Source organism: Erigeron canadensis, chromosome 1 (assembly GCF_010389155.1).
Source record: "Erigeron canadensis isolate Cc75 chromosome 1, C_canadensis_v1, whole genome shotgun sequence".
Lineage (NCBI taxonomy): Eukaryota > Viridiplantae > Streptophyta > Magnoliopsida > Asterales > Asteraceae > Erigeron > Erigeron canadensis.
The window spans coordinates 46,501,165-46,528,394 of record NC_057761.1 but is presented as its reverse complement, the minus strand read 5'-3'; the positions used below and the strand labels follow the sequence as shown (position 1 = coordinate 46,528,394).

General features: G+C 33.2%; 4 protein-coding genes across 6 annotated transcripts; 2 read left to right on the top strand and 2 right to left on the bottom strand.

Annotated features, from left to right (window-relative positions):
* The first annotated feature begins 5,302 nt into the window (after positions 1–5,302).
* On the top strand, positions 5,303–6,715 carry LOC122609469 (probable aquaporin TIP-type). The gene is made up of 3 exons (XM_043782517.1): positions 5,303–5,550; positions 5,758–6,008; positions 6,103–6,715. The coding sequence occupies exons 1-3, from the start codon at positions 5,424–5,426 to the stop codon at positions 6,475–6,477; spliced, it is 753 nt and encodes a 250-aa protein (XP_043638452.1). The 5' UTR covers positions 5,303–5,423; the 3' UTR covers positions 6,478–6,715.
* Positions 6,716–7,571: 856 nt separating this feature from the next.
* Positions 7,572–12,432, bottom strand: LOC122610339 (formyltetrahydrofolate deformylase 1, mitochondrial-like). Of its 2 annotated transcripts, none has more exons than XM_043783335.1 (8): positions 12,184–12,432; positions 11,940–12,052; positions 11,462–11,612; positions 10,674–10,747; positions 10,437–10,596; positions 9,791–9,889; positions 9,590–9,676; positions 7,572–7,859 (listed from the first exon to the last, which is right to left on the bottom strand). In XM_043783335.1, the coding sequence occupies exons 1-8, from the start codon at positions 12,313–12,315 to the stop codon at positions 7,713–7,715; spliced, it is 963 nt and encodes a 320-aa protein (XP_043639270.1). In that variant the 5' UTR covers positions 12,316–12,432; the 3' UTR covers positions 7,572–7,712. The 2 variants fall into 2 exon arrangements, with proteins under 2 accessions (XP_043639270.1, XP_043639276.1); XM_043783341.1 differs by having other exon boundaries at positions 11,940–12,047; positions 12,184–12,290.
* Positions 12,433–16,594: 4,162 nt separating this feature from the next.
* LOC122584730 lies at positions 16,595–19,604 on the top strand. Of its 2 annotated transcripts, none has more exons than XM_043756781.1 (3): positions 16,595–16,782; positions 16,949–17,103; positions 19,346–19,604. In XM_043756781.1, the coding sequence occupies exons 1-3, from the start codon at positions 16,777–16,779 to the stop codon at positions 19,362–19,364; spliced, it is 180 nt and encodes a 59-aa protein (XP_043612716.1). In that variant the 5' UTR covers positions 16,595–16,776; the 3' UTR covers positions 19,365–19,604. The 2 variants fall into 2 exon arrangements, with proteins under 2 accessions (XP_043612716.1, XP_043612717.1); XM_043756782.1 differs by having other exon boundaries at positions 16,949–17,107.
* Positions 19,605–20,799: 1,195 nt separating this feature from the next.
* Positions 20,800–26,579, bottom strand: LOC122581275 (phosphatidylserine decarboxylase proenzyme 1, mitochondrial). The gene is made up of 11 exons (XM_043753475.1): positions 26,322–26,579; positions 24,899–24,987; positions 24,640–24,693; positions 24,484–24,549; positions 24,078–24,138; positions 23,853–23,962; positions 22,914–23,167; positions 22,631–22,737; positions 22,198–22,265; positions 21,322–21,522; positions 20,800–21,125 (listed from the first exon to the last, which is right to left on the bottom strand). The coding sequence occupies exons 1-11, from the start codon at positions 26,476–26,478 to the stop codon at positions 20,964–20,966; spliced, it is 1,329 nt and encodes a 442-aa protein (XP_043609410.1). The 5' UTR covers positions 26,479–26,579; the 3' UTR covers positions 20,800–20,963.
* Positions 26,580–27,230: the final 651 nt, after the last annotated feature.

Genomic DNA, 27,230 nt, shown 5'->3' with positions numbered 1-27,230 from the left:
CATAAAATATAAATTAGATTAACAGCAAACTACGATTAATAAAGTACTATTACAATACACCTACGTCAAAATTCCATATCTTCTCTTAGATTAGAGGTATTACGAGCCTCTCTTGCCACCCTTAAATGGTTCACCCGCTCGACAAGTGTTTGACAGACATTACCTATTGAAGACGAACTCGAAGCCCCTGTACTCGAAGTGCGTTGGCTTTTAGTTGGTCTTGGCTTGTCGGGTGGGCGTTTAAGTTTATCTTGGTCAGCATGAAAAGGGTCCTCATCACCATCGTGTTCATCTTTGGCAAGATCTACTGGTTGGTCGACCGAACCACCTCCATCCCTTGAACGGTTCCTTCGTCCAAAGACGCAAGGATCGGGATTCTTCCATTTTGGTTTGTCTTTCACCAACCTGAAAATATCGAGCCACTTATAATTTTATCCCGTTAATTTGAACTTCATACAACTCCATTGCATGATTCACCATATACAAAATATGTAGATACATACTATATATATATAGAAAAAAACAACTCATTAAATAAAATTTACATCACCTATCTACCAATCTTTATAACTTCAAAGCATAAAGATGTTTTAAAAAAGAAAAGCAAGAAAGGACACGGCTTGATTGTCAAGGTGGAAATGAAGACCTTGGAAATTCCACACCATAAGGACGTTGAAGATGTAGTAGCTCCACACCATGTTGTCAAGGTGGAAATTAACACCTTGTCTACACCATGCACCATTACACACCCTCTTAACGTAATTTTCCCTTTAAATAAACTAAAAGTATATGAACCAGATCTAATTTTATTAAAACTACAAGGTCTAAAAAAAGAAAGAAAATAAATAAATGTCTTCTATTTTTCTTTAACTTTTTTTTTCCGCTTCTTTGCTTTTTCCCATTAAAACACCAATTTTTCTCAAACTTTCACCAGTACATATCGATCTAAATTTATCTTTTTTCTTTTTTATTTTACCTCTGAATATTGCAAGGTGTTCACTATTTAATTATTGGGTATGCACTATTAAGAAACTTTACTACTAAGACCCAAGAAAGCTAAAATTTTACATTGCAAATAGGAGGCACAAGGTATGTAACGGTGGTTTTTATTTCTGATTTTAAATTTATAAAATGTTATACAAGTAATTCTCTGAAAACATACACACTTACGAGCAGAGAACCCGGTCAGTGTAGTATAGTTTAAGTAATAAGTTACAAGATCGTTCGCAGGGACGCTTGCACTACCTAATCTAATAATATGTGTAATTCTAGCGGTTGTGAGGTTGTCACGATTTCCTATTAAACTAATTAAAATACTGAAAAGTAAATAGAAATCGCAACCACTTATGTCGGAAAAGAGTTTGAAAAAGCAAATATCAGTAATTAAATTAAAATACTTGTTTGGCATCTCCGATCTCATGGTACGACCAAATACTATTCTACCCATTAAAACTCATAATTCATCTAAATCATTTAAAGCACAAGTTCTATGGTCGATCAAACTAAGTTCTTAAGACAAGAAAATCATTAGTAACGACATGTTCAACACATTGCCATTATAACTACATATGTGTGTGTGATCATTCAAACTCCTTTTGAGTCAAAACGTTCAAGGATCTTTAAGGACCAAATCATCAGTTCATCAAGGACATTTCAATGATTAATTAATCACATAAATTAATACGTATGTTCATTTATGATCAATGATCTATATATAGGTTTCCATCAAGGTGTACTTGGATTTTGATAGATATAACCTATCTATCTTGGTGCTTGTTCTCTGTGCTTATAAACCGTGCTTGTACCAGATCACTGTGAGTTTCGTAGCCCCTTTTTACTTATATAAATACTTTGGGGTGAAAGGATACTCGTGCCTTTGTGTTTATCATCATTTATAGCTATTTGACTGTACTGTATGATGTGCACTATGATACTTGATACTTGATGCTTGATACTTGATACTTGATACTTATGTTGGAGTTTGAGATACTTGATACTTGATACTTATGGTGGAGTTGGAGGCACCAGTTGAGATACCTGATACTTGATACTTGCACCGTTAGACCTGGTATACCGTAAGTGCTGGTTGCATAGAGATACTTGATTCTTGCTATCATAAGTAAGTTGTTAGCCATATTGTTGTGTGGATCTTGATGATATTTCGACCTGACACCATTCTTGATACTTGTTTACAAAACCTACGAACTCACCAACCTTTGTGTTGACACTTTTGAGTATTCCTTTCAGGTGTTCAAGCTAATCGTGGCTAGAATTGGAACTTGGGACTTGTAGCAGACCTCAGGCATAGGATTTGGAGTTTTGCATACCTTCTTTTGTGCTTGATGGCATTAGGCCTAATCTCTTCCCCTGCGTGGGAATTTATCTCATGCTTTATTTGAATGCTTGGTAGTGAACGGTGTTTTGCATGTTTGAATTATGAAATTGACTATCCATGCTTAATTTATGCACACATATAGCTATTCCTATGTAACATCCATGTGCGCGTATGCTTTATCTTGCATCCCGAGTTTTCCGCCTTAGTCGGGGTGTGACAAATAACATACTGTACAATCAAACCAATGCAAAATTGTTATTCGTAGTATACATAACAAAAATACAAAATAATGTGATACATGCTTGCATTATGCTACCTTTTTTTATATGATACATATGTCTTTATGAAAAATAATCAACTCAATGCATACATTTAGTTATATTAACTCATTTTCTACTCCTTCGTTCACTATGAATCTATGGTATATTACTCAAATGAAAAACTTCTATTAAGACCGTGTCTTTAATGTTCTTTTTAAAGAATTAACTTCTACGAAATGAAAAAACACGAAGAAGGGGATCAATGGAAGGAAGTTTTCTCATATTAACTCATGTAACTTTTTAACAGAAATTTAAAAAATCTATCGTCACTTTTTATATGTAGTTTCACAAAACCAACTCGATGAAAACACTCCTAACATTGTTAACGTTGTATATTGGTGGGAGGCATCGGTTCACCCTCGTTTTTTTTTTTTTGGTAATAGTTACATAACGTAGACATTTTGCTAGTTAATATTAATCCGAGATGGCATTAGGAAAAAAAAATTAAGAGGGGCAATGTTAGAAAAATCAAAATGGTTCAAAATTTTAAAAAAAATACATTAAAAAAATAAAAAATCTTCAAATTCCATGACCCTCCCCCTTTCCTTTTTGCTAATTCATGTGTTCCTCACTTCCTTCCTCCTTTCACAATACAACGGAAAGTATTAGAACAGTTATATGCCTATGACTTCATTCCTCACAAAATTTGTGCAATGAAAAATCCGGAATTTGAGACTTTCTACACCAAAAAAATCTCATTCACATACTCGTGTCCCATAAAACTTCGTTTTAAACTCAAAATAAAATGTGACCTTTTTCAATCTTAAAAGTTAATTGCCACTTTGCCATAATATGTAAAAGCTGTCGTACTCAAAAGTCAAAAATACATATACTTTTGTTTTTTATATAAGTTCATTATCCATTGAAAATGCTTTTACTTTCAACGCAGCCATTATTAAATTCTGTATGAACATGAAGTAAACTCATATTTAAACATGTTTTTGAAGTCATACAGTTAGCAAACGAGTGATTTGAGTTACTACTGCAAGCTCGATCTATTTATTCGAGAGACTTCAAGTTTGTCTCATTTTAATTTAATAGAACTCGAGCTCATTTGATACCATTTACCCATTTTTAATACCATCTTATTACACAAAGAAAAAAGCTAATTAATATCTCCTGTTCTCCTGAAAAAACAAAAAAACAGGAAACTCACATCATGCGAACTTTTGTTCTTGATTTAAAATTCTTTTGTTTACCATTTGATATATGTATAAATCTTTCCCATCCTTTTGATCCTAAAAAACATGAGACTTAATTATTTATTTATTTATTATACAATAAATATTATAATATTAATTTATGAAATATTATATTTATACCTAAACTTAAAATACATGACATTCATTGATTCATATATTCACTTTTCTCTTGATATTTATACTTTCATATTAAAGCAAACTATTTCCTTTTCCATTCAACTATCTATCTTTTAATTGTCTAACTTATCCTTCTAATATGCACTACCTTCACATAACTTATCCTTGAAATTCATAAATTACCCTAAAAAATAACCCCACAATTACTTAAAAACCCCCCATTGTGATAAAAACCGCATTCAACTCGAAAATTATTGTTGAATCTATTGCTACGGTTAAGGAAAAACATCTTAATTGACATAGATTATATCACGAAATGTTTAAACAATAATTACCTTTTTATAACTCACAAAATTACTAACCAATTATTTTTTTTTTATATTCGTACTAAATTTTAATCTTTTACTATATATATTTTTAATTGTCATGGCCTCATCCCCTACAAGGCTACAAATATATGTCAGTGGTTATTTTTCATGATTAGTTTTTGCACTTCATTATTTCTTGCACCTAATCTGTGACTTATTTTTAGAATGATAGATACGGTTAAATGTTACATTGATACATCTCATGAAAGTAACTTGAACGCTATAAATCGTTATGCCATCTAACGCGCTATAAACCGTCGCCGCGGCAACGCGCGAGAACCAATCTAGTATTTATACAAAGGAAACTTTTTCACCAAATGCACAAAACAAAATGATGCATTTGAAAATTTTATGTTCATACACAAAATATGTGTTTTGAATACCTACTCCCATGTTCCAAATATTCTATGTATACAGAAAACTACTCGTATATGAATATTAAGACATGACAACTAATCCCTCATACCTAATCCATTTTTAATACGTATCATTCTAATCTTTAACCCAATTTAATATTACATTCATTTATTATTAGTTTTCTTAATATAATTACTTTTCTAGCCGTCGCATTTACTTTATTATAAATTTTTAAATGAGGATGACTCAGCCCTTCAATCATTTGGAGCTCACTCCAATTAATTATTCCATAACGCATTCTTAACCTTATCTTCATAATGTTCTTTAATTTTTTTTTATTTAATTTAATCATTAATTAACCAATTTTAATCATTAATATTGTTTTTCTTTTTGTCTCCACTCATAATCAAGAAAATATTTCATATCTTAGGCCGGTGGGCTGGCACCAATCATCGGTCATGGTTAACCCATTTGGGCCCATGGTCGGTGCCTCCAAAAACATTCTCTATACACAAAATTCAAGTGGAGTATATTTAATTTGGTTTTGAAAGTAATTTACAGACATAAATATATTTCTTCTTATATTTTTAAAAACATGAGACATTTCAAATTGGCACTATATAAACATTCGATGATAGAGCACTGAACTCACAAGTTTTAAGCAAGTCAACCATCACATTCTTTGACTTTCTAAGTTCATATTGTTAATTTTGTTACTCTAAAAATGGTGAAGTTGGCTTTTGGTGATTTTGGGGATTCATTTAGCGCTGGCTCACTCAAGGCTTACTTGGCTGAGTTCATCGCTACACTTCTTTTTGTGTTTGCTGGTGTCGGGTCAGCAATTGCTTTCGGTGAGTCATTTTCATGCGAAAGAGTTAGAAATTTCATACACAGTAAACTTACGTGCTTAAAATATAAAATGATCTGTTTAACTACAATAGTTGAATTTGGCGTATTCGTATACCCGTTTCACTAAAAGTGTAGATATTCTAACGTAATCTTTTATGCAACAAATGTAAGTAATGTAACAAAAAAAAAATTTGGTTGGAATCTTGTAGGTAAATTGACATCAGATGCACCATTAGACCCTGCTGGTCTGGTAGCTGTTGCAGTTGCTCATGCTTTTGCACTATTTGTTGGAGTCTCCATGGCAGCCAACATCTCAGGAGGTCATTTGAATCCCGCTGTCACCTTTGGGTTGGCTATTGGCGGAAATATCACCATCTTGACCGGCCTATTCTATTGGATCGCTCAATTGCTTGGTGCTACTGTTGCTTCATTACTTCTCGGGTTTGTCACTGGTGGTTTGGTACGACTCTTTTACTCCTTTTTGAACATGTCAAGTACAACTTGAACCAATTTTAGTACAAAACTAATAGTCTATTGTTTTGGTTTTTTAATAGGCCGTTCCAACACACGGAGTTGCTGATGGCATGAATGCTATTCAAGGAGTAGTGTTTGAAATTATCATCACCTTTGCCTTGGTCTACACAGTTTACGCAACTGCAGCTGACCCCAAAAAGGGCTCACTTGGAACCATTGCACCAATTGCAATTGGTTTTATTGTTGGAGCTAACATCTTGGCTGCTGGCCCATTCAGCGGTGGTTCCATGAACCCTGCCCGATCCTTCGGACCTGCAGTGGCTAGTGGAGATTTCTCCCAAAACTGGATTTACTGGGTTGGACCACTTATTGGCGGTGGTCTAGCCGGACTTATTTATGGTGATGTATTCATCGGATCATACGCTCCACTTCCCGCCTCTGAAGATTATGCTTAAGATGTTTGAATAGCTTCGATCGTCATATTTCATGTTTCTTTCAAGAGTGATTTGTATTATCCTTTTTGTTTGAGGATAATTTTGAGAATTGTGGAAGGTAAAGGGTCATTTTAGATGAGATACCTCATTCATATTTGACAACCCCATAATCTCAAGTTTGTGTTATGTTTCCTTTGGTAAATTCTAAGCTTGTAATCTTAGAGATGTGAATAAAAGTGTTTATATCTCCTTTTGAACCTTCAGTTGTCTGCATTAAATATCAACTTTACATCACATTAATAGAGATGACTAAAGAAACTGATAAGTCATGAAATACTGAATCAATACAACAGCCAAATAACAAAAATTATGTAACAGTATATTCTTTGTCAGACTATCAAACTTTGTAACATTTTACTTCTAGGTTTATGACTTGTATCACCAAATTGCCAGTCAAACCTATATGACAGATACGTTTATGTACAGGGCCCAAACTGCCACTTCTCTGTGTTCTTTTAACTTTTAGAAATAGCTAGTGTGCTAAATATGATTACAGAAATTATATTATTATTACGATTAAAAAAAAAAAGATTATCTAATTATATCAAATTTAAAGCTATTTAGATGAATTTATGCATTAGGAACATCTTTCGAGAAACTTTTGATACATTAGACGAATTGACCAGTAGGTATAACCCAAATCCACCCATTAACATAAGCTTCAGATTCCCAACCTTATTCTTATGCCTCCGGGGTCAACTTGGAACACATGAAAAAGGGCCGACTGAGAACAATTTGGGATAACCTTTGGAGAAGCTTTCAAACTATTTTACCCGTTCGACTGTTTACTTAATAACGAATCAAAACCTGACCATATCTTACATTACTTGGCTCAACTTTGAGCATATTTGCCTGCAAAAGGATCGACTACTCGACTGAGAACAAGAACTTACCAATGTCCATGAGCACTGTAGCAAAGGATACCTGTGCACTGCACCACTGCACCAGTACACCGCAATGACCCTCCATTTGTCTGAAAGAAAGTTTCCTCACACGCATACCAGAATTCTTCACTGACACATTCATGACACTAAGTTTTAACCATTGATGCAGAGTTAGTGTAATGAAAATTTCAATGCTTGTATATGGGGATTGTAATACAATAATGTTTCCAGCTGTAGCATCAAATGATAAAGAATTTTAAAAAATGAGGTAACTAGCTCATACATAATTTCAACCCTCACTGTTTTGTGGTCTCAAAAGACAACGGTCCTGTTCTCTTCATATGGTAAGACACGTAATTCACAGTAAGATTTTATAGCTTTTAAAAGGCATTGTTTCTCAAGATTCTCCGATTTCTGCACGAAGCTTAGCATATTATCCTTGTGTGAAACTCTCTCAACCTGAAAAAGAAAAGAGTAATTATTGTTTCTCAAAATTTTGGAGTTCAGATAATAAAGCAGAGTCATAAAAAGAAATGTGGCCAGTAGCCACTAAAATTTATTAACTGAAGTAACTGTCCCTTTCCCGGGGGCTACATTTTGACGTCAAAAGAGGCAATTACAACCCGCCAACTTGTGAATGGGTAGCTGTTCAGAAATACACTTGTAACCCAGTCAAATCAGTTCTGTTTATCTCTAAAGAATCAAATTATAGAAATAAAAACAAAAAATACGTTATTAGAAAGGGAAATGATATTTCTACAACAACTTTTAACCATCTACAACAAATGCTGCATGGTACAGTTGTACACTGCGCAATAAGTTTTGTACGATTGTTGTAGATGGATAAAACTTGTTGTATGAATATCACTCCCCTATTAGAAAACAATCGATACGGGTTGGACAAGTTATAAGTCCTCAGAAATGTACTTTTAAGACACTGGTTTACTCAAAAATAAAATACCTGTACTATAATAAAATAGTTCTTGTAATCATGTTTAACATAGTATTTACATACGAATAGTTTTCTTTTAATGGAAAAAGTATCTTGGGTCAACCCACTCTCACTCAGCCTGTTGTGACACACATAACATTTCCTATATGAACAACTATTTTGCCCCATTAACCAACTCATGTAATCGAGGCCATTTGTCTCCTCTACTTATCTTTTTTCATACAATAGTTCCTGTCAGCTTTTATCATACATCATCATGAGAAATTAATTTGTAATCCAAATTCCACAATGATAACAGGGCAACATAAACAATCAAAATATCTTGTTCAGCCCATAAATAGCTGTTCTACAATACAACCACAACACTCTACTACCTTAGTCTCAGGAAAAACTTTAGCCCCAAACAGGATATAGGTCGCTATCCTAAGACTTCTAACATGAATCTCTATTGTCTTCATCAATTCTCTCAGATTGTGATGGAAGAACGTCTGGCGTTCTCTTAGTTTTTATTAGTACATATTTAACGTGCATTATACTAGAGTAGATTTCATTTTAGAGATACCAATGGAAAAAAAAATTCTCTAATTGAAGGCTAGAAATTGCTCTATCATAGGTTAAAAGGATTAAGCTCAAGGATTTAACAAAATCGTAAATGGTTGTCAGAGGTAGAATTGACTAAAGTCATCCGAATTCCAATATGTATACCAAGAAGGCGAGGGTTTGATGCTTGTTAACCCCATACAAAGGGGGGCCTGTGGAGTTTTCCCTTGGACGCCTACTTAGCGTTGGATGTAGCAGGGCTTGTTTAAGACAACCGACGACCCTGGTTTGAGTGGACCCTCACCTTTGGACAGTGAAGAGCATGTTCCAATCGACAATTGCCGTTATAAAAAGTTAGAATTGACTAAAAGTCATCCGGAATGTATTCAAATCTACATCTTTTATATAAAAGTTTTGGTTATATCTGAATGACTTGGTAATTATACTTGGTGTAGTTGAACAGCTTGAGGCACAGATCCCCAGTCTCACTGGTCCAACCAGCCGGTCCGCTCCAGGTTTCAAAACATTAAAAAATGGGAATGTGGGTCAGGTTTGGACACATGACACAACCCTCCCATTTTGCCAGCAACGCAACACTATCTTATTTTGTCAATTTCTCATAATAGGATCACAATAACGGTACAGGTGAATATTGAAGGTTCAAATAGAGCAAAGTAGTCAAGACCAGAATATGTACCATCTGTTCAATGATTGGCCCTTCATCAAGTTCTTCTGTCACAAAGTGGCTTGTGGCACCAATCAATTTCACACCAGCATTAAAGGCCTGCCATACACCAGGTAAAAGAATCGCATTATTATATTTTATCTTTTCTATCAGCCTTGTAGGATTGTGAGAAGGAAGAAAATGGGAAAGGATGGAATATATGAAAGACAATACCTGCCTAGAAGGATTCCCACCCTTGAATGATGGCAATAAGCCATGATGAATATTGATTATGTCTTTCGCATATCTATTCAAAAAGCTTTTAGATAAGACCTGCGTAATTTATACAGAGCTTGTTACAATCATTGATAAATTAAAATGATTGAATCCAATTAAATACAAATATCTTTCTACATTGTTCTTCCATGCACCAATTTGAAAAGAGTAGAAATTCAATGTGAAAATCAAACGAGAAATTATACATGGTATAAAACCCTGAAAGTCTACCTATATCTGTAACTATGGTCTAATTGGAACCAAGTGAGGTACCAAAATAGGTGGGCGAGCAGGCTTGGCATTGGGTCTAAGTTAATTCTTTGAGAGGGGTCAATTTCATTTGAAACATTATATTTCCAAAAAGTCTTGAATCTTATATTAGATAATTAGTGTGTCGATTAAGATTGAAAAAAAAAGAGATTAAATTTAACAAAAATGAATTAGAAGTTCATGCATCGAGTATACACTTTGGGCAAGTTTTGACCCATATGACCCGTTTAAGCTACTTTTATTGTACTTATTTGACCCGTTAGAGATAACACAACCCAAATCGACCCATTCAATCTTGTAAAGGTCGAAATTTCTACCTCAAGAATAGAGTTACCTGCATATATCTAGCAAGGACTAGAAAGTCTGTATCTTGAACCAAGTCCAGTATCTCCTCTTCTCTTCTATTTTCTTTCGTTGTCGACAGATAGTGATATGGAATCTCATGCCTTTCTAGGAGCCGAGCCACGTGGGAGTTAGGAAGCCGATCATGATTACTGTTCAAACAAACTCTTTGTTATTGAAATAAACACAGTCAATATGCAGATAACAGAGAACAAACTCCCATAATCACCTGATGATTGCACTTATATCAATTGGAAGTTTCCCATCTTGCCATGCAAGCAACAAATCAACAAGACAGTGGTCCTACAGCAAAGAAATGAATAATTAACAAAAAGATTAACACATACTGCCAGCGGTAGAATTGGCAAGAGGAGGGAAGGGTAAATAGATCGGGTAACGGTTTTAAAGTGTATGACTTAAATGGGTGTTCTTTTAGCATGTGTCGGAACCCGCTGGGTCTGATTGAACTGTACACACCTTTTTTTTTTCTTTCTATTTTGTAAAAGGATTGATAAATAATTAATGTCTTATTTATAGAGGTGAAATTATTACAATAGCAATTCAAAGAAATTTACTATAAAAATTAATGAGTCGTATGCATATAATATAGACTTCAAGGGACTTTCAACCCGTTTGACTTGTTCCCCGTCCAACTCAGTTGTATGATTTGATCCAGCTGAGATTAAAACACAGCACATATCAACCCTTTAACAAGTTAAACGGGTAAACGTCAAAGGTTTTCCCAGTTCGGGTTACCCGGGGATGGAGATCCCTTTTTTGACTCAGATGTGGCGGCCTAAAGAGAGTTTTTTTTGCCCGTGGCCGGTTACAGCCATTTCCTTGGCCACCCTCAAGTTATCTGCCTAGGAAAGATTCGAACTTGAGACCTCTTGTGAGGAAACAAGACTTCTTGCCACTAGACCACTTGGTGATGGTTGACCCATTAACAAGTCAGTAGGTCGAAATGGTGACCTCTAGTCTACATTATAAACAATATAAAACATGACTTGTGCAAACCTGCTTAGAGGCAAGAACTGCGATTTTATATTTGGGGTCAACAGAAGGAACTCGAACAACAGATTTGTGTGCCTTGAATATTTTGGATAAGTTAAGAATGTCCTCATCCATTTGTGCCCGTGGCCATTTATTCAGATCGAACACGAATTCACTGTAGGTTGAAAAAAGGTTTCCTCTTCAAGTTTTGGAATACAAAAACCAAACATTTTACTAAATGGAAATGGAAACTCCTGAAGTGTAATCAACATTACAAACTAAAAATCCAAAACTACAACGGTACAACCTACTCTACAAAACACCTTTTATTTTATTTTTTTTGTCTCATTTAACAAATAGAATTTTAAAAACTTGTCCCTTTTTAACCATCTTATATCCGAATTCAACACGAATATACAAACACGGCGATAAAAATACTCACATATATGAAATATAAACACACACTCATGTGTTTATGTGTGTATAGACTATAGATATTTACCTTCTGGAGTAGAAGACATTTTTATTTTGAGGGACAAAAACATCAGCTTCCAATATATTTCCACCTCTTGACGCGATACACTCGGATATCTTGGCCACTATTCCAACACTATCCTATCAATATAATTCCCAACTAATTAATTACAGCCAGTTTATATCCAAAACTATCATTATCAATCTATATAAGACACAATTAATTCTGCAAAAATATGACAGAAAGAAGAAAAAAGATTAAAGTAACATACAGGGCAATATAAAACATGAATGCCGTGAGAGAGAGGTTGTTGAGCGGAGAGAGTATTGAATAACCGATTATCAGAAGAAGATTGATAAGCCCTTCTTACGCTTGATGATATTCTTCTCCTAACAACATTCATTGTTTGATTCTATATTTTATAATATCTGTATCTATCATTTCTGTCACTAAAACCATATCTCACTGCCCTTTTGTTCCATCCACTTGATCCAGTTTGAAAATGCGTTTTCTTTTTCTATTTTTTTTTTTCCTTTTTGTAATATTTGATTTATGAATGAATACTTTTTCGAGTGTTTTTTAGTCCATGTCCTTTAACTTCGACTTATCATGTTTTTGCCCCAGACGTTTCTAAAGCATCATGTGATGCCGTGAGCTACGACCATTAAAAATATTGTATGATCAATACAAAAAAGTCATCTTATTAGCGATCATGTACGGATGCAAATACACTACTTAGTTAACATTAGGCTTATGCCCGCACAATGCGGCGATAGTAAGGGTAGAGATGGCGGAGGTGGTGGTGATGGTGGTGGGGGCGGTAGCGGGGACGACGGTGAAGAAGGCAGTGGAGGCGGTGATGGTGGTGGATGTAAAAGCTATTGATGTTAAAAGTGACCGTGTAGTTATTTTAAATGTTGAGAGATCTATATTACGAGTATAAATTATTTCATCAATAGTATATTAGATGGGAATATTTAAATTAGTGTATAACAGAGAGGGTTTTTTTTTCAAAGGCAAAAAATTTAATGAAAATTAAGATGGTTTGTTTTATTAGATAATATAGATTAAAGGTTTTTGTCTTATTATTGATTATGAGTATAATTTAAATTATAGATCTTCATTAATGTAATTAGATCTTGAAAAAAAACTAAAAAACTAAAATGTCAGTTCATAATAAAAAGGGTTATTTACTGAAATGGTACCTGGACTATACACCATATTATTGGTTTTATACCTATAATTTTAAAATTACTCTCATCATACCCCAACTTATCAATTTTTCACTCGGACGATACTTGACTTGACGGACGTCAGTTTGGCCGTTAAGTTGGGGTATGACTACCGTAAATTTTAAAGTTTTAGGTATGAAACCAGTAATATGGTGGATAGTCCAGATATCATTTATGTAATTATTATTATTATTATTATTATTATTATTATTATTATTATTATTATTATTATTATTATTATTATTATGGTTGTTGTTCTTGTTGTTTTTTTTAATTACACAAAGTACATTGATATTTTTTTTTGTAAATATTTATTTTTATTTTATAAAAGAATACTTTTTTTTATAAAAAAATTATTGTAAATATTTAACTTTTTATTAAAAACTATTAATATTTCAAAAACTATTATTTATAAAATTTATTTTTTAATATAATAATATTTTCTTTTATAAAAGATCATTTTTAGTACAAAGTTTTTATTTTTATAAAAAATATTTTTCAATCTTCTTTTTTAAAGGGGTGAACCGGAAAAAATATCATAATTTCTTGTATTGCATTAGTACCTGTACAACTACTATGTAACGTTTGAATCAGCTCAAAACAAATTTAATCAACTCCATGTGGTGATATCCATTCAAGACTTCACATTCATTTATCAATGCTTTACATGAAATTAATGTACTGCTTCCGATTTACTTATTTTTTAAAATAAAATATAAATAAACATGAAATAAATAAAATCATCATGGATCTATAATTTGATTGATTAATAGTTTTTAATAAAAAAAAACTAAATATTTATAATTTTTTTATAAAAATAAAGTATTCTTTTATAAAATAAAAGTAAATATTTATAAAAAATATCAATGTACTTTTTAAAATTATTTATTCCTAAATAATACTTTGTGTAATTAAAACAACAATAACAACAACAACAACCATAATAATAATAATAATAATAATAATAATAATAATAATAATAATAATAATAATAATAATAATAATAAGGGAATTGATGAACACAGCCCCCGGGGCTATGTTTAACATGTTATTACATGCATTGATGCACATTGAACATAACTACCTCCTATATTTACGGATTTATACTTATTGTACAACCTTTGATGCATGTAATAGCGTATTATACATAGCCCCGGGGGCTATGTTTATCATTTTCCAATAATAATAATAATAGTAAAAACATCACTTCCATTAGAAATTAATAGGATTTACAAGAAATTATAGTAATAATATAATAATAATAATAATGGTTAATTACATAAATGACATCTGGACTATCCACTATATTACTGGTTTCATACCTAAAACTTTAAAATTTACCGTAGTCATACCCCAACTTAACGGCCAAACTGACGTCTGTCAGGTCAGGTATCGTCCGTGTGGAGAATTGATAAGTTGGGGTATGATGAGAGTAATTTTAAAGTTATAGGTATGAAATCAGTAATATGGTGGATAGTCCATGTACCATTTCAGTAAATAACCATTTCAGTAAATAACCCTAATAAATATTAGTAGTAAATATAGATAAATGGATATATAACAAATACTTTGATTGATTTCAAATATGTCGATGTATATTCATGGTTGTAAAACTCGGCTGATAAAGCCGAGTCTTGAGAATCGGCTCGTGCATCGGCCCTTTAGCGATACGAGTTTGTGAGACTCGGTCTGAAAATCGGCCAAGGTGTAAGACTCGGGTCAACTTGGTCAAGACTCGGCTGGATCAGATCGGTCAACCAAAGTCAAACCATTTTTTTTAAAACTTTTATTAACTATCTTATTGTTTCTAAACAATTATGTTTAAGTTGAAAAATCATGTTATGTTTAAGTTTGAAGTTTTATATAGATTTTTTATTTTTTGTTATATATAATTTCAAAAACTATTATTTTATACATAAAAAACTCACTATTCACCGATCCGATTTTTAAAAAATCCCGCCTCCCGCCTCCCCGATCCGATCTCGATTCCCGAGTTCCGTAACCCACCTTTACGAAATATGGATAGATATATATACTTAATAACAACAACAACAACAACAACAACAACAACAACAATAATAATAATATTTGATAGTTATAAGATAACTTCAAATTAAAATTTTAAAATTTACACATGTCGTTTAAAGAATGAGCCAAGTGCCAATTAAAAATACATAAATTCTGTTTTAGTATATTAGTAAATAACATTACCTTCACGAATTATGCTATTTTATTTTAGAGCTATCCTCAACGAGTACAAAATCACAATATAAACAATGGCAGTCGCATTGAGATACTTGCGTGGTCGGTTAGAAATGACGTGCGAAAGTATTATATTGTGAATGGAAAATGATATTTCTATCATTATATCCTATATATATAGAACCGTCCGAAGACATCTTTTTAAACGATAAATATTATTATATTAAAATATCGTAAATAATATCAAAATACCATTATTGTTAGGGAGGTGAATTTAATTTTAATGAATTCTAATGCATCAATTTTGTCGGATCCAATAATTAAGATTTTATTTTACTTTTTTACTTACTTGTTTAACGATAATCAATCATACATCATATATATATAATGCATGCATTATTTATTTGTAGAATATGCTATAAAAATAATATATTGCTATTTAAAAAAAAAACTATTGAGACCACCCACATCGGTGATCCTTTATACAGATTGACTAATATTATATTGAAATAAAAGTATAGAAGCCTACAGAAGCCAACGATTCCTCACGATCTGTGCTCCAAAACCAATATTAGACTGTCTTCCAAAAACAAGCCACATGTCACCATTCTATTGGTAACATTTTTAAATAAATATTACACATAATTAATTATAGCCTTTGTTAGGTTTTTCTTTAATTTCTTACTAAGCATACTTTTTCACATAAATATAAACACATGGTATTTCCTTTTTTTATATGAACATTTTGACATAAATTTTATTAAAAACGGAATTATTTCAAAACATTAAATTTTTTTATTTTACTAATAATTTTTTTATTTTGTTTTTGTTATTTTAATATTTATAAGATTATTGTAAAAATTATTCAACTTATTAAAAGTAAAGTATTTATTTTTAATATGGTAAATATAGTTATAACTTATATAAATATAATAAAAAAATAGTTTGGGTTGGGTTGTGAGTGTGAGTGAAATTTTGAGTTTGGTTGGATTGTATTGATGGTAAATTATTTTGAGTTTGCCTCTGGAGACAGAGGTCATGGGTTATATCCTCATCCCTTGCAAGGTCGGATGTCCTTTTCTATCTTTAGATAGAACCTGGAAGCAGCTTCTCTACACCGTCGTGGTAGGGGTAAGACTATCTACATCTTAACCTCCGTCATACGACGTCAAAGTATTAGATACCAAAACCCGTGAAAGACGGCGTTGGGTGTTACTTACTTTTATTTCTCGGATGGGATGGTTCACTGGGCAGTCTGATAAACCTATCATTTCATTTTGTATCATTAAAGCTTTTAGTTGAATTTAACCTGAATTTAATAAAATAATTTAAATCAAGAATCTCTGATATATCGCATTGAAAAAGTGAGATCATATCATATAATTGGTGAATTCTTCTATCAACATCAAATAATATCTGAATCTCAATCAATGCCTGTAAGTCTTCTCTCTCTCTCTGGATTTCTCACTCTAATTAGATCTAGGATTAGGGTTTACACACACCCGTGTACAATACATACATCTAACACTTCCAGTTTTATTATCCAAAATTAGGTTAGATTTAATTTGTAAGAAAATATAATTGAGAAATGGTTACACACAGATAAAGAGGTTGGTGTTTATGGAGGTGGAACCACCGAGTCCAATAAGATACTTGATCGGATCAGCGATTATGATGATCGGAGTTGTATTGCCCCTTGGTTATATGATGTTTCGCAACAAACGCGTTCCGTCTTCTTCGCCTTTCGCTAAACAGACGTAAGTAAGTTCTGCTTACCCTCTGCCTCCTCCTTATTATTATTAATTAGTTAAATTTTATATTAACTAGATTATTACTGTATAAGCATTGCTAGTAATTAATGATCTCATTTGTGTTATTTATTCATATTATGTTCTGGAAATGCAATTGAAACTCGTGTAACCTACGGTTTTAGCTGATTTTGGTAGATGGAAATTGCCCAAGGTTATGATTTTACGTAGGTTCGATAAGTTACTTTTGGTTCAATGTGTCGGAAATATAAGTGACCTTGGTTTGAAATAGCGTGTGGCGATAAGTTACCCTCACCGCGCTCGCAACGCCACGCTTGTGGCGATAAGGTCCCTGAGGCAACAAGCGTGGCGTTGCGAGCGCGGTGAGGGCAACACGTATTCGCGGCGACAGTTTCTACAAATATGCTAATACTCTACATGTAACAAGTGAATACCAAAAGATAACATTACATATCATAAGAAAAGACAATAATTTGTGATTTCAAAGCACCAAATCATAATAGGTTGCGATTCTACGACACCAAATGTATAATAAGTAGAAAACAAACCATAAAAGTAGACTAATAGACTTGAATTTGAAAGTTGAAATCAAAACAGTTGGCCCAAAAAAGTGAAAACATAACTTTGTACATGTTGCGACGCAAAGCTCGCAACGGCTCGCTACTGGCATGTTGTGCTCGCAACATGTAACCTGGTCGCAACACGCAATGCAACGCCTGTTGCACGCTATTTTAAACCAAGTAAGTGACTTTGTTACATTATAAATTGGAAATATAAGGAGAAGCCTAAAATCACCGCTAATTTACCATCAGACATGGCATGAAGTAGAATAAGTAACTATAGAAGATTGTCTTACAATCATAAAGCAAATACTGGATGTCATGGGCATGATAATAATAATGATGTCCAGTACTTTGAATAAATCAGCAACTTTAGGAACCCAAAAGCGATTTGATATGAGAAATAGAGGTAGGCATTTAGTTGCATTCTGAGGGCCAATAAATGCGTTTTTCCAGTAGCTGGTAATCTGATATAGAAAAACAGTATAAAGAATTTGGCCCGAGAATATGTAGACAGTCATTCCGTCATGGAAACAGAGCTGTGAAAGGGCTGCAAATCTAGCTTTTTGTTGAAAAGCAAGGAGAGTATTAAATAAATAGGCAAGAAAATAAGGCTCATCTCATGGCTTCATAGTTAAGGCTCCCTGTAATAATAGTTATGTGGCAAAGGATATGCAATATCGACAGAATCGATTTTGAAAACACTTTTTGTTTGTAGGAATCACACTTAGAAGAACTTAAATACACCAATAAGTTGTCATGTGATGTCCAGGTTAGAACTTTGGAATGTTCATTAGTGCTATAAGCTTCCAGTCTTACTGGTTAGCTTCATATGCTCAATGATGGTACGTTTATCTTTAGATACACGAGAGGATATAATCTGTGATTTCTACAGATAAGATGAGCCATGTCAGCAGTTAGTCAGCTATTTCCTGGACCTACTGTATAATGAGATGAACCATTAACTGTCAGTGCTTTTGAGTTCTTGAGTTGGTACTTCCAGTTATTGTGGATGTGGGCAGTTCAGAGAAAGTGAAAGAGTAATAATGTAATATGTGAGGTTATGAGCCACCCCCACGGCCCCACATATTGCAGTCGCTCAATTGTATACCTTTTAACATATGAGATGTGTTAGTGGCTGCTTCTGGGAGTGTTTGAATGGGCATTTTTCAAATTTCCTGTTTTTATGATTTCAAGTTTTGATATGGCCAACCCAAGAAGTGGGGTAGTATTTCCCATATTCCTCTTCTTATATTGACATAAGCAATACACATTGAAAGCTTGAACTATAAGGTAATGCAACATGCCGTTAGATACTTAGATTGCATGCGATTCTTCTCGAGTAGTGGCTGGCAACTGGCAAGTTTGAGGTTGCAAGTGACTTTGAGCGATAAACTTTTATGACCTTGTTCTATTTATATGAAATGACACATTATTCAGAACCTTTCATTTCCTTTTTTCTTTGTTGGCGGTTATTGACATAAGTAATAGAAGTGAAAGATTTGAACATGATCTTTCCAAGTCGCGAGAGGGTCAATGGTACACAGTTTAGGCTTTTCTTCTTCTTGTACATATTGTTGTTTTTGACTATTTGAAGGTAAATGTTGAATCTAAAGCCATTATGTCAAATGAGGGGGAATACTGAGATGTGATTATGGTTTTTGTTTCAGGAGCAAAGTTATGATATAGAGTGGCAAAGGCGTGAAAACATATTTGCTTTGTAGTTTGAGGCATTGAAGAGTAGACTTTGAGGTAATAGCGAGTATGCACACACAGTGAATGTAATTGCTTACGCTCACTCTGATCTTTGATTCTCAGAAATTGAGTTCAATCTTAGAAATGGTCTTATATCGGGTGTTGTTCGAGCTCTAAATTTGACTTTATAAGAACATGAAAATCCAAATTATATTCCCTTTTTCTTTATGGAAATACCGGTCCTCTTTATGACTTTCTTTGCTAGACTTCTGTTGATTGCACTTAGTTACGTACTTAAGTTAATTAATCGTATACTGATACTTCAATTTTCTTTATGCTTCAAGGTTTTAAGGTTTAATTTCTCTCTACTAGATTTTAGTCCCGTGTATAAACAAAAAAGAAGAAAAAGTTATGAGTGTAAAGCATTATAAATGTTTTTATGTGACAATAATCTTTTGGAAAATGCTAAATGAAGCCTTTATGGCTTCACTTAACGTGCAATAAAAGGTTGTATATTTTCATATCAAAAGCCCACCCCTGATTTTTATAGTAAGTGTGCAACTATTTAATTCACCTTAACGGTTTCGTTTTGCAAAACCGTAATCTTTTTTATAACTTCATCAAAATTGATAGTTAACGTGTAATATTCTTATCTTTAACCAATGCCTACTTGTAGTGCAAGTTTAGTGAAATGGCTTGATAACAATACAAAAAATTGTTTTTTGAAAACAGAAAGTAAATTCGAGGATGTCACACTTATAAGTTATAACCTAGATATGAAATTCCTAAAATCTGCCCCTTTTGCTTAAACCTATTAAACTTAAAAATGAAATGAATTAAACCAATTGAAACAAACGTATTCACGTGATCCTTGTTTTAGAACACAAAGAAATATTAAAATTGTGATATATGATCTATGTTCAAATCAACATAACTAAATTTTCTTCCACCAAATTCTCATATATTTTGGAAGAGTCCAACAAAATTAACAAATTTAAATGACATTCCAAACAATATTTACTCTAGCATTCAGTTTTTAAAATAGAACTGAATAAGAAAGGATCACAACTATTTTCTTATACTGAACCATGAACTAAATCCTTAAGACTTTTACAAATTATTATGTGAATAGATCATTGAAAATGTATGAGGGCACGCTATTGATAACATAACCTCAAAACAGATAATCCAGTTTTTTAACAGCTTTGTGCAATTTTGGGCCCATAGGTTTTTGATCGCATAATTTCAAAAAGCATCATCCAAATTTTGTTACAGCATGTGATCAAGATTTTGACAAGATAATGTCAAATGTTTGGAAGCTAAGATGAGGCTGCTTTTGTGAAAGGATATCTATATAATTGATCACTTCATTTTGGAGATCAACATCATACAAAACATTTGTTGGATATTACTTCAACAATAGAACTTCTACCCTGTTAAAGTTAGTAACAAAATCTTTTGATTGAACATGTCAAAATGGTAGCGCCTGTAACGTATTAAACCACTCTAGGCTAATTTCCGGTAAATTACTCCAATTGTGTTCTAGCAATCAATAACTTTACGGTCTCAAAAATTAACAGATCGTGTGTACCATTACATATCATGCCACCGCCCTAGAGCTTCCCCCATTCGAATTTTATCACCCTTTTCAACACAGAACCTGAATTCTGATGATGACGCTTGATCTTCCTGTCTATTCAATGCCGGAGCTTGGAAAACAAGCACCACTGTTGATCCCATGTTAAAGGCACCTACCTGAAAAATTTAATCTTGAATGTTCAAAATGGTTGCATAAAATTATCAAATCTTGAGACTGAAAACACCTATATAATTTCAAAATTGTGAAAGTTATTTCGACAGAGAATTAGATTAACTTCACATGTTGATTTCCTGGTATTCATATGAATGACATTTACATTCAAATAGCTTTGCATTGGTAATAGAATCTAACCTCGTCCCCTTTCTTGAGTGACACTCCTGTGCCTTCAGGTTGATAGACCTGCTCCTCAGGGGGTTCTGATTGGAGCAATTTCTTTCTGGGACGGTTTGTTCTTAAAGCAGGTTCAATGGAAAGCTCAATAGAGCCAATATTTGTTGCACCTACTGCAGCCATTGCGATATAACCTTCTTGCCATCTACCTTCAAGCACAACCTGGCAACATCGAGAATTAGAATCCTGCCTCAGAAAAACTAGTTCTCTAAATTCAAGTAATTTAAGTAATCATATTCTAGTAACTGTTGGTGCAGACAATAAAAGGTTTATGATCAGTCTCAAAGGGAGTATCACATCTTCTGAAGTGAATATGCGTCTTCAGTTCATTGAATTAATATTTAGAGCATTCGACCTTAGCCTAAACAATGCTACATGCACCTGATTATATGATAATTACTGCATTCTTACATATCACAGACAGGAATTTGATACTAAAAGATCACGTAAAATGCAAATTGGTGGCACGCAGAGTATAATATATACCGCGTCAATAGAAACTTGTGTTCAATATATAACATGTCACTGGGAATCAAAGAAACCACATGTTTTCTAGATTTATTAAATGAAAATCCTCGTATATAAACAATAACATTGTGGCAAAGATTTGAAACTGGAGAAAGTAGGCGCTGTATCTACTGTGCAGATCATGATTTGAGGAGCTATAAAGAATAAGTCAATTTTCAATTCGTTAATCCTAATATAATATAGTATCCACCTAAGCTCAATTAGGTCCACGAATTAAGCTAAACCAATCCACAAAGCATGAACAAGAAATGGCTCAGCTAGCCTACAAACCAGCCATCGTAGAATTAGAGAAAGGAAGTTTAGAGTTACCCTTTCATTCTCAACATAGAGATTTTTTATTGTCCTGGTAGCACGCTCATTTACAGGGTAGAGTCGACCTGAAAAAGAAGGTAGCATCCTTGGGTTACACAGATTAGATTGATCATTATCTAAAAGTATCTTTTCCTTCTATCTTGCAACGCGATACAACAAAAAAATATATTATATCTACAGAAGCCAGAAATGGCAAGAGAAAACTAAAACACTTGAGTGTTCTTCTTTTACCTCAATGGTATCATGGTATACAATTCACAAAACACAGATAATGCATGTAAGGTATCGATATGCATAATCTATTATAATCATCAGAGTAATACTAAATGTATCCTGAAGTCAACTATGAATTAAAATCTAGAAGACTAGAACCAAACATGAAAATAACAATGCTAGTAAGAGCAACGTAGCAAATGACCATAATGATTACCAGAAAAATGGCGTCGAAGAAGTACATTCCAGTCAACAGGGGAGTGGATTCTATGGTAGTCTCCAAGCCCCAGGTATATAACACAGTAATATAGACCTTTCACTGGCCTGTAACAAACATAAAGCTATTAATTATTCGCAGTTGTTAGCAGAACACATAGTGAACAGTTGTAATTTGTGTGTTGTAATACGTAGCTGCCAGTTAGCAGGTCACAACCATAATGCAATATTTAGAAAGAATACCGATATTGTCATATCATGAGACACTATAAAATATATTTTACCGTGATAAAGAAGGCTCCCTAAGTTTTGGTGAAGCCAATGAAATTCTCCACCATGATTTGGAGTTTTCATTCCTGGCATTGTTTTTTTGTAACTTGATATCTTCATGTGGTGTATCTTGGGCAGTCATAAGAGGGAGGAACGAGCCAACGCCTAAAAGGGATGATACAGAATAGGAGAACCCTTTAACTTGCTCAATCATACCTCCTTCCTTAAGCTCTCCAACCCTTACGACGGTACCGTCAACAGGACTGACCTGCATTCGTAAATTTTACACTATCAATAGGTACCTATGATTGGGTCATGTTTTATCTCGAGCGGGTCAGCTAAAAATATAGGGATTAGTACATTAGAATGTAAGCAACTTTATACGAATTGTCATACGAGTAGTATGTATCGAACTTCAATCATGTGCATTGTATGTAATGAACTTTCAAATCATGTGAGCATTGTATGTACTCGCGTATATGTGGCAACTTATTGGTCGGATACTTACAATGCACAGAATTTGAAAGTTCATTCCATAATGCACATGATTGAAGTTTGATACACACAATGACAATTCGTGTAAAGTTGTTTGCATTCTGAAATACTAATCCCAAAAATATATATTGATAAGTAGGGAACAAGTTAATTGGTTGAATGCTTGAATCAATGGAGAGTTGCCCAATGTCTTTTTAATGCATACAACCTCTGAAATAACTTTGTTCAAAGATTTAAGTAATTATGTAAGAAAGTTATTGAAATAATAACTCATTAACATCTACAATTTTATATTATAATGAGGAAGAATGAGTTTGTGGGTAACTTAACCTTAAATTACCAGTTTCAACACAAACATGTTTGACCCATTACCCAATGTCTATGACCTACCCGTTTGTTCCTTACAAACAACACAAGAGTAAATGATTTAAAATACACAGCAGCTGGTTACCAGTTACCAGACTATGCAGGTCAGAATCGATTGGTCTGCAACCTTCTTTCAGGGTGCGACCAAAGAAATCTTTTAGTGATGCATACTGATCCAAAGGCAAGGCCACCTCTTCCAAATCTACGATTAGAAAACAAATTTAGTACATAATTTATTACTTCTAACACAACGTTCCAGAAATCCTTCTATGTTGAACAATCACTATTTTAAACAGCTAATGTATTCAATAACATACTCGAATGAAATGCACGAGCCCAAGCTCTATGAGCATGTGGACGCAGCCAAACAGGAAGTTCCTGAAAAGAATATCAAAATGTTTACTGATTTTGACCGGTATCACAACATGTCATATGGCATTACCTTAACATTAGCTTTCTTTTGAAATAGAATGTGTCTTGCTAAATAAAAGTATACTAGCTTAAAATATACATCCACTTTGCTCAACATGATAAAAGTTTTACAATATCTCGTATAGTTCCAATAATGACCACCTCACCACCATTTGTTGATGTAGCATCTATGAACATGTCTTGAAAGAACAAATTATTTCAATATGAAACACCGTTGTGAAAATTAATATGCCGGACACAACTCATTTGAATACTAAAAATTTATGATGACAAAAGGAAAGTGATACTCACCATGCTGGACACATATCCCCAAAACCTTGATATGGAGCGTAGAGGTAACATGTTCAGAAACTTAGCCTAGAGTTAGTAAACAAAAGTGATTTAGAGAATATTGATTAACTGTTATGTACTTCAATTATATAACAAAGCTAAATGTAGAAACAATACTTTGACATCTGGCTGGAACTCAAATTCAATTCCACTTGCTCTAGCCTCTTCAATCTAAATATCAACAATAACACACCAGTTAACAAACGTTTTAACACATCTTCACAATTTCCAACAGTTCAATCAAGTATTCAAGTGACATTAACATTAATGATATGACATGCATTCCATCCGATCCCAAACACAAAATGACAACATTATTTTTTTTAGAACAGAAAATCCAGCATTAGTAATTAGAAATAGAAAAAAAGGGCCTTACTTTCTTGTCACTATACATACGTCTAGCATGAAGAGTTCCAAGCATAAAAATTGTTGCTAAAGTTGCACCAGGCACCAAAAAACGATGACCTGCATACATTTTCAAGTCTCAATATTTCGCTCTAAACCAATACAACTCCCGCATAAAACCAAAAACAGGGATTACGCTACAGAATAACAATGTACTTTCCAATTTGTCATTACCCTTAGCTTACCACTTTACTTTTTTGTCTTAAGATATAGGAAACCATTATACAAATAAATTGTTTTCCATTTTTTTACCATTTAATAACCCAACTACTAGAATAGACGGTGAAATCTTGCTACAAATTCCTAGATGTGATATGAATCAAGATATAACTTAGCTTACTACAGTGTATGGGTGTGTATATGTATATAGGTTCATTACAGAACCTTTTTTTTTTAATAGGAACGGAGAGAACTCTTAAGTTACGTGTTAGATCACATTATGATTGAGTTCATTCACATGTAAAACATGACAACCGTTCATATGAGAACAAAAATATTCGTTAAACAGATTGAAAAATACATATAATTTCATATATTCACATCTGAATATTACATATGCATCAAAGTCAAATTTTATAGTTTTAGTTTTTTTTATATGTTATCTTATGAATTTTTATGACATTTCACATGTAAATGAACTTAAAATACCCGTGATTAACACAAAACTACAAAGTTCTCTTAGTTCTTGCAAAAGCAAAAAAAAAGGTTTTCCAATAAACCTCACACTATATGTATATACATATAAACATATATGCAACAACAACAGTACCCAATCTTTGCCAAAGCAGGGTATGGGGGAGATAACGAGACTATTTCCATAAGGACCACCGGCCAAACGGGGAGATAATAGTAAAGTGTAAGAGGTAAGTAACCATACCTAACGACCAGATATCGCATGGCTACATTAAAAAAATAGATTAGAGTAACAAAAACATACAACATAACGCACTCTCCAATATATCCAACAAAGCATAACATATAAGAACTCATTTGGACATATTAAACAGTAACATAAAAGCCTATTAACATATATGCAAGGTTTCAAACTTATCGTTTACGGTTAAGTGGTTGGACTAGTATCCAACTATAACCTGAGTTTTATAGTATGTACCCAACTTTGTCACTGTATGTATTCCAGTTGTATTTATGGTGACATTGTCATCCATATAAAAAAGGTTTAATGCTATAAAAATAAACTATAATCAGTCAGCATTTTTGTTGACTGTAGCAGCTCATATAATGTCACAAACTTATAAAAATACAATTATTAAATAAAGTTAAATACATACATTCTCAAACACGTATTACAGGAGTCGTTCAATAATTAATATTTATTAGTATATAAATAAACAGAATTTAAGTATTGATATTGTAAATAAGAAAGTTAGGGTTACCTTTAGCGCCGCCGCCGCCGCCGCCGCTATTAGTGGTGGTGCCATTGGCGGCAGTATTCAGCTTACGAATAGACATTAAATTAAAGGGGCGGTGGGTATAATTGAATTTTGTTCTAAACCCAAAAACTGGTACTCTGTGTAAAAACCTAAACTTCATTCTTTTTAATTAATTTTTTCGATGATTAATAATTTGTGTAATTAAAAGAGAAAAAAAAGGGGGGGACTGGGGAGTGTCCAGAAAGAAACAGGAATGGCTCGGGGAGGGGGTTATTTTAACAATGTGGCTTAATCAACAAGACAACAATTGACAATTTTAATACCCCTCAAGTTACTCCAGTTGAGGTAATCATGTCAAGGTAATTTTAACTTTTGATGTATCAAAGGACAAAATATCCCTTGATTTTCCTAACTTATACCATTGAGGAAATCCCTTATACCATGCATTGGAGTTAGATTAATTATTTTTATTTTTTTTTAAATACAAGATTTTAACTAATATGTATACGATATCTGCGTGTTGGCCATGAGAGTGACGGTGTGGTGATGGAGGCGATTCTTATTGCTGGAGGCGATTCTTATTGCTGGAGGCGACGTCGAGTGGTGTTGATAATTGATGTAAATGGTTAATGGGGATATTTTAAAAGATGAATGTCTAATAATGTAATTTAATCATTAGAATATTTAGACAATGCACTTATGTAACTTTCAATAGAGGGTTGCTTTTTTATAAGATAATATAGATGATTTGTGCATTTAATAAAGTCAAAATTTTCTTTTATCTACATTTTTTTTTCCTTTGAACATTCAATCAGGATACAACATCAGGGAAATCTCATCGTATAATGATGAAATTTTGCACGTATTTTAGACAATGAAATATTGACCATGAGCCGTTATAATTATTCAGAT

Excerpts from the sequence above, each read along its gene's own strand:
- LOC122610339 (XM_043783335.1), bottom strand. The coding sequence starts at position 12,315 with ATGAATGTTGTTAGGAGAAGAATATCATCAAGCGTAAGAAGGGCTTAT. Across the intron at positions 12,053-12,183 it reads TTCATGTTTTATATTGCCCT|GATAGTGTTGGAATAGTGGC; the intron begins GTATGTTACTTT and ends TTATATTGATAG. Across the intron at positions 10,748-11,461 it reads CAGTTCTTGCCTCTAAGCAG|GACCACTGTCTTGTTGATTT; the intron begins GTTTGCACAAGT and ends TCTTTGCTGTAG.
- LOC122609469 (XM_043782517.1), top strand. The coding sequence starts at position 5,424 with ATGGTGAAGTTGGCTTTTGGTGATTTTGGGGATTCATTTAGCGCTGGC. Across the intron at positions 5,551-5,757 it reads CGGGTCAGCAATTGCTTTCG|GTAAATTGACATCAGATGCA; the intron begins GTGAGTCATTTT and ends GGAATCTTGTAG. Across the intron at positions 6,009-6,102 it reads GGTTTGTCACTGGTGGTTTG|GCCGTTCCAACACACGGAGT; the intron begins GTACGACTCTTT and ends GTTTTTTAATAG.
- LOC122581275 (XM_043753475.1), bottom strand. The coding sequence starts at position 26,478 with ATGAAGTTTAGGTTTTTACACAGAGTACCAGTTTTTGGGTTTAGAACA. Across the intron at positions 22,738-22,913 it reads AGGGAGCCTTCTTTATCACG|GCCAGTGAAAGGTCTATATT; the intron begins GTAAAATATATT and ends TGTTTGTTACAG. Across the intron at positions 21,126-21,321 it reads CACTCAAGAAAGGGGACGAG|GTAGGTGCCTTTAACATGGG; the intron begins GTTAGATTCTAT and ends TAAATTTTTCAG.